The sequence below is a fragment of the Anomaloglossus baeobatrachus genome, chromosome 2 (assembly GCF_048569485.1).
Source record: "Anomaloglossus baeobatrachus isolate aAnoBae1 chromosome 2, aAnoBae1.hap1, whole genome shotgun sequence".
NCBI lineage: Eukaryota > Metazoa > Chordata > Amphibia > Anura > Aromobatidae > Anomaloglossus > Anomaloglossus baeobatrachus.
This window is the reverse complement of record NC_134354.1, coordinates 427,313,139-427,320,638: the sequence shown is the minus strand read 5'-3', so window position 1 is coordinate 427,320,638 and position 7,500 is coordinate 427,313,139. Positions and strand designations below refer to the sequence as shown.

The following is a 7,500-nucleotide window of genomic DNA, read 5'->3' as shown; positions in this document are numbered from 1 at the left end:
GGTTGCAAGAAATTATCTTTTTATGTGATGCAATTCTCCCAAATGTCACTGTATGCTGTAATTGAGAGATTGATCTTTCCTTGTAACCTTGAAACCAATGTTCCAACCTCAAATCATGCAAATCTGCCAATGGTAGTTTTTTCTAAAAGCCTACAGGAGCCATTGCAGATTTGGCCAAGATGCATTCTCCTGGCAATGTAGCAAGCCAAGATTTCTTGGTCAAGGTGCAACATGGTGAACAATGAATCATCCCTTTAGATGACGAGTTTTGTAGTTCCTTAGATCAATCCAGCTAACATTAAAAGGTAAAAAAAAAAAGCAAAAAAAAAAAAAGCCTAAAAACCATGAAGCTGAAAGTAGCCACGTGAAGCTGAAAGTAGCCACGAAGGAAGAACATAAGCCATAAATGATTACTGGCCATGTTGCTGGTCATATCACTGGTTGCGGATTTCTAGGCTAGACGTAGTGACCTCTATGTACTTTAGCATTCAGATTCCTCGTTCTGTGGCTTTGTGGAACCACTGTTTCACAGCTCAGCTGTTGTTGCTCCTGGACTCTTCTTTTTCACAACTAAAGCACTTAAAGTCACGGAAGTGATAGCAGGGTAGAAATTGGACACGCTGGTTTGCTAGAATGTGGGACCCTAGGACTACTGAGATCCATTTAACAGCTAAGGAAATAGTATGGGTATCATTAATTATTATTTAAACACAACATAGTGCCCACAGGTATAAAGATTACCTAGACCTTTCTATATTTGAGTATAGAATGTAAGCCCGCAAGGGCAGGGCCCTCTTCCCTCTGTACTAGTCTGTCTATTGTAACTTATATATGTATTCTGTATGTAACCCCCTTCTCATGTACAGCACCATGGAATCAATGGTGCTCTATAAATAATAATAATAATAATAATTATTAAAATGTGTGAGGGTAGTGGCATGATCTAGGCACACCATTAAGGGTAAGCACACACGGCGAAAAAAAACGGAGTGAATGGAATGTGATAAAAAACAAAAAAAAAAAACAAAAAAACGCATTTCGTCTGCTCCCATAAGTGATTTTTTTTTCTCAGCCCTAATCAGACAGAGAAAACAATCGCAGCATGCTGCCGGTAGAATCCGATTCGTTTTCACTCACACCCATACAAGTCTATGGGTGCAAGAGAAACATCGCACTGCACTCGCAGCACACCGATGTAATGTGAGTGCAGTGCGAGAATCGCACTAGCTGACAGTGGAGATTACTCCCTCCATCTCCTCCGCGGCTGTGCTGTGATCGAAGGATGGCAGCACAGTGGCATGACACTCACATAACACTCGACTTACACTCCAGCAGAATGGGAGCTGAGTGTTATGCGATTGACTCGCATTAATGGCTGTTTGGCCGCAGGCTAAAGTGTCAACTCTTAAAGGGGTTTTCCCACAAACAAAGTTCATTTTAATCAACAGATCTTGGAATAATAAGTTCCGCAATTTGATGTCTTAAAGAAAAAATGTTTCTGTGTTGAGAATCTTATTTACATGTCCGTGCTATGTACTGTGTAATGGCTGTGTCTGACCATACAGAATGATTTATAGGTTTGTGGGAAAACATTTAGTATAACTTGTATTTTATTTATTGAAATCCCAGGTGTTTGTGTACATATGCATCTAGTGGGCGGTCTTACTACAGGAAGGACTGTCAATCACTGAGAAAACCGCCCACTGGCCTCCTATCCATACAAACAACAGGAAATTCAAATTATTATTGTGCCCTAAAATATTCCCACAAAAATGTGGGAGAAAGCAAATGCCAGTGGAAATGGGTCAACAACTATTGCATCCAAGCTCTACAAAAGCACATAAGAATCACCACTTAATAATGTTTTGTTCCCATTTTCTTTTTAGAGAGGTCAAGTTATTGCCAGACACTTATGATTATGGAGTGTCTATGGTTTGCTATGGCAGTAGTCTGCTCATAGACCCGTACTGGTACGTCATAGGTTGTGTACTTTCCTGTGATGCAAGCTCGCACAGTTCCCTGCACGTCGGCTGATCTTATCAGCCGGTATGTGTCGCTAACATGCGGTGGTGGATTGGAGGGCCGCCCGCGCCTGTTAACTAAATACCGCCATCAATCTTTGACAGCGCGATTTAACACGTGATGGTGTGCAGCGTGCCATTCCCCGCACTCATCGGCAGCCTCGTGACTTCACGTGGCACTGATGAGTTGTCATGATAGCCAGGGCTCAGCTGAATGACCAGTGTCTGTCATGCTGAGCTTCCTGTATACACTGGCTATGCACCGGCGTTCATGTAAAAACAGCATTTGTGCTGTACAGAGTGGTGCTGAGGCACTGCTCTGTACAGCACAAGCGATCAGATGATCGCAGGTCTAAGTCACCTAAGGGAACTAGTAAAAACAATAAAAAGTGGAAAAAAAAGTTTAAAAACAAACACATAAAAGTTAAAATCCCCCTTTTGCCCTAAAATCAGTTTTTTGATTGCCTCAATATTGCAATAAAATACAAGAGGCGATCAAAACATCGTATCTACACCAAGCTGGTATAATTAAAAACATCAGCTTGTGACGCAAAAAATACGTTTTAAAAAAAAAAACCAGATCTCTAACAACAAACATGATAGTGTTGGAAAATGGTGCCAAAAGCGCAAATTTATTTATTTATTTTTTTTTCACACATTTCTAATTTTTTTCACCACTTGAATAAAAAAACAAAAACAAAAAAAAAACTATACATCTTTGGCATCTACAAACTTGTATTGACATGGGGAGTCGTTCTGCCTAGTCAGTGTTACCATGTAGTAAAAATTGTAAAAAAAAAAAAATTGTGGAATTACACTTTTTTTTGCACTTTCACTGCAGTTGGAATTTTTTTTCCTGTTTTCCAGTACAATATAGGGCAGAACGAATAGTGTAATTCAAAAGTACAACTGATCCAGCAAAAAACAAGCCCTCATATGGCTCTCTTGATTGAAAAATAAAAAAGGTTATGTTTCGTGGAAGAAAGGAAGGAAAAAACGAAAAACTACAAATTGCCATGTGGTAAAGGTGTTAAAGGCCAGCTGAGCTACCATGCATGGAACCTTATTAGATGCAATACACAAAGACTGCAGTCTATAGTCTCCTATTGGGGTATAGGGCAAATACTATATTTTTCGGATTATAAGATGCACCTTTCCACCCAAAAATTTGGGAGGAAAATGAGGGTGCGTCTTAAAATCCAAACATAGCTTACCAGGAGGTGGAGAATTGGCGGAGGGCTGTCTGTGTGGCTCTCGGTGCTTGCGGCCGGGTGCCAGCGGGCGGCTGCCTGTCTGTGCCGGCGGCCAGCTGCTTAATCCGTGCGGATGGCCTGCTGGCTGTGCAGACTGCGGTGGCTGTGCGGCGGGTGTCACAGATGGTAAGTCCGCGGTCCGGGCTTCAAATGACGCTTCACCTGCGCACGCGCCGCTCCGGAGGCCATTTCTTTGAAGCCTGGACCACCGACAGAGCCTCTGGAACACTTGCCGCACTGGATTGCTCCACCACACAACTAGCGCAGCTTCCGCTGCCAGCACTGACCCGCTGCCGCTGCCAGCACAGCCTCTGCCTCCTGTGACCCCACTCCACCACCGCTGCTGCTCCCCTCCGGTAAGACAACACCAGAGTATAAAACGGACCTCATTTTTTTTTTACCTTTTTAATCTCTAAATTTGGGGTGCGTCTTATAATCCGGTGCGTCTTATAAAACGAAAAATATATATTTTTAAAACTTCATTTTTGTATATATTTAAATTATAACATTTCTATTTTCCTTTAGGGTGTATACACTGGAGTTTTTATGCAGATTTTGACTTCAAAATACACATCAAAACGTATTCAAAGAGTAGTTTAAGCAGTTTTTTATTCAGATTTTAAAAAGGATAAGCTTAAAAATTCATGTTAAAAAACAACATGATCATATGAACATACTTAAAATTAAACACTATTTATGCATTTATGCTACACAATATAAGAAAAAGTCTACAAAATAATTCCAAAAAATTACACTACATTACATATATACATATATATACATATATATTTATATATATATACACATATTTATATATATACATATATATATACATATACATATTTATATACATATATATATATATATATATTTATATACATATATATTTATATACATATATATATTTATATATATATATATATATATATACACATATATATATTTTTATATATATATATATATATATATATATATACACACACATATATATTTATATACATATATATTTTTATATATATATATATATATATATATATATATATATATATATATATATATATATATATACACACATATATATATATATATATATATATATATATATATATACACACATATATATATTTATATACATATATATATTTATATATACATAGTTACATAGTTACTTAGGTTGAAAAAAGACCTAGGTCCATCTAGTTCAACCTTCCTCCACCAGTTCTACATTTAGTCACTAAGTCATTTATAACCAACAATGTTTTGTGTACTGAGGAAATCATCCAGCCCTTTTTTAAAAGCTGTTATAGTATCTGCCATTACTACCTCTTGTGGCAGTGTATTCCACAGTCTGACCGCTCTAACTGTAAAGAACCCTTTCCTATTTAGGTGTCGGAATCGCTTTTCTTCCACTCGCAGTGAGTGCCCCCTGGTCCTTAGTATTGTTTTCGGAAGAAATAAGTCATGTGCCAGTCCTTTATATTGACCACACATGTATTTATACATATAAATGAGATCTCCTCTGAGACGTCTTTTTTCTAAGCTAAACATATCTAACTTTTTCAACCTGCCATCATATGGGAGGCCTTCCATTCCTTGTAGTAGTCTAGTTGCCCGCCTTTGAACTGACTCTAACTTCTGAATGTCCTTTTTAAAATGTGGAGCCCAAAACTGGATCCCGTATTCCAGATGTGGCCTTACAAGTCATTTATAGAGGGGTAACAATACGTTGGGATCACGGGATCTAATCTCTCTTTTTATACACCCTAAAATCTTGTTTGCTTTAGCAGCTGCTGCTTGACATTGAGTGCTGCTGCTCAGCTTATTTGTAATGAGAATACCCAAATCCTTCTCCTGTTCTGTAGTCCCGAGTTTACTTCCATTTAATGTATACGCAGCTATAGGATTACTCCGTCCTAGGTGCATTACTTTACATTTATCAACATTAAATCTCATTTGCCAAGTATCTGCCCATTCTGACATCTTATCCAGATCTTTTTGTAATATTGTACTATCCAGGTCAGTTTTTAATATCCTACATAGTTTGGTGTCATCGGCAAAGACTGACACTGTACTATCAATCCCATCCACAAGGTCATTAATAAAGAGAGTAAAAAGAATCGGTCCAAGCACAGATCCCTGTGGCACCCCACTGCTGACTATAGCCCATTTAGAGAATGCACCATTTATGACTACTCTTTGTTTCCTATCTTTTAGCCAATTCCTTACCCAGTTGCATATTGTGTCCCCTAGTCCTTGCTTCTGGAGCTTTAGTATAAGGCTATTATGTGGTACAGTATCAAATGCCTTTGCAAAGTCCAAATAAATCACATCAGCTGCATTACCAATATCCAGGTTTGAACTTACCCCCTCATAGAACCCCAACAGGTTGGTTAGACAGGACTTATCTTTCATGAATCCATGCTGTTTGTCAGTTGTCATATTTTCTGCAATATATTTTTGCATGTCATCCCTTAAAATGCCCTCAAAAACTTTGCATACTACTGATGTCAGGCTTACTGGACGGTAGTTGCCTGGATCTACCCTCTTACCTTTCTTAAATATCAGTACCACATCAGCAATCCTCCAATCCTGAGGCATATATATATACACACACACATACACATATATATATATATAAAAAAAATAATATAAAACAAAATTAAAGACTTAACACATTATTGGTATCTCAAAATGGCACAGTAAATAGAACTCTTCCTGTAAAAAAATAAAGTAAAAAAAGGTTAAGCCTGTAATGAATTAAGCAGGAAATGCCAATGGTGACACCAACACTCGCTCCTGCAGCTGCCAGCTCCACGTTGTCAATAGGTGACAATAGATTTCAAGTGACGAGAGGAAGGCTGGAGATTAAGTCTCCAGGCAGAAACAGCATTCCTTATGAAGTTATAGTCATGTCAATAATTAATGGAGTCATTTTAATGATGGTTAGGAGGATGTGGTTACTGGATGTCACTGTACACAAAAGGGCATTATTTTTATAGCATGTATCAAACATTACAGCATAGCGAGACCTATCACAAGAAAAAGAACCCTAAACCACGCACATTCATCTTGCAAGCTGTGTCCTGCACAAATCCATTCTTTCAATGTAAACATTTTTATAAGGTTAATCATTTTAGCTATAAGGAAAGTTTAAAAAAAAAAAAAAAAGTTTATAAACGCAATGTTCAAGAGCCTGTGCCTACCAATGCACTTTTACTATCCTGTACAACAGGTAGGTGTCCTATTATTCCACCATTTGGAGAAGGCAGTGCACAACTAGTGAGCATCAACAAATTTCACTTTGCTGAACTTCGGGAAATCAAAAGGAAAGCCACTTTGCCGTAGACAGAAAATACAGATTATTAAAGAATAAAATTAAAAGTAAACACTTACTGAAGCGCAAGCCAAGATTCCTAGAAATCCAACCTTCTGCACAAGGTTTTGAACTGCAAGCTTTGCTCGTGATGCAAAATCCTACCACAAAAAGAAAGGAAGAACAAATATAATTTGTTAACATTTATGGTAAAACTGATCTAATGTAATAAAAAACACTAATACAGAACAGATATAATATTCCACGCATGTCAAGGGATGAATTGCTTAGCAAATCATATGAAGTATTAGTTGTTTTTCTTATTGGCTTTACTTAACATCATTTATAGATAGTGATGAGTGAAACAGTAACTATTCGTGTTCGAATTATTCGTATGAATCCCAAAGTACTATTCCGGTATTCATCACGAATAAAGAACCTAATGTAAGTCAATGGGAACCCGAGCATTTTTCTTGTAGAGACGAATACTGGAATAGTATTTGGTATTCGGTAAGCATTATCAAGACCCGAATAGTTACTATCTGCCCGGTTCTACTTATAGATCATGTTGAGCATTTTTATCTGTTTATATATGTTCTTTAAAGTTATGATATGGAAAAGCTGCCATTTGCCTTTTCCTTCGGTCTCATACTCTCCTTCGGGATATAGGTACGTGCTCTGCCACCACACCGGACAGGTAATACAGGCACCAAAATACAGTTTTATAATCACACCTGACAAGAACAGAACAATACCTTTTATTTTTACTTAATAGCCCCCTCTTACATGTGAGATAGGGGAGAATGCCTTAATGAACCCAATCTGCTATGTACACGTAAAGTGTATCTACTTCAGAGAATACTGAAATTACTGAGCAATCCAGCAAAAATAATGGTTTCACTTATTCAAATAT

At 37.6% G+C, this 7,500-nt stretch overlaps 1 protein-coding gene across 1 annotated transcript in view; it reads right to left on the bottom strand.

Annotated features, from left to right (window-relative positions):
- Positions 1-7,500, bottom strand: part of VMP1 (vacuole membrane protein 1) — a 276,634-nt gene that overhangs the window by 54,036 nt on the left and 215,098 nt on the right. Inside the window, exon 9 of the mRNA XM_075336229.1 lies at positions 6,668-6,748. Coding sequence (XP_075192344.1) covers positions 6,668-6,748 — 81 coding nt within the window. The remainder of the gene's footprint in view (positions 1-6,667; positions 6,749-7,500) is intronic.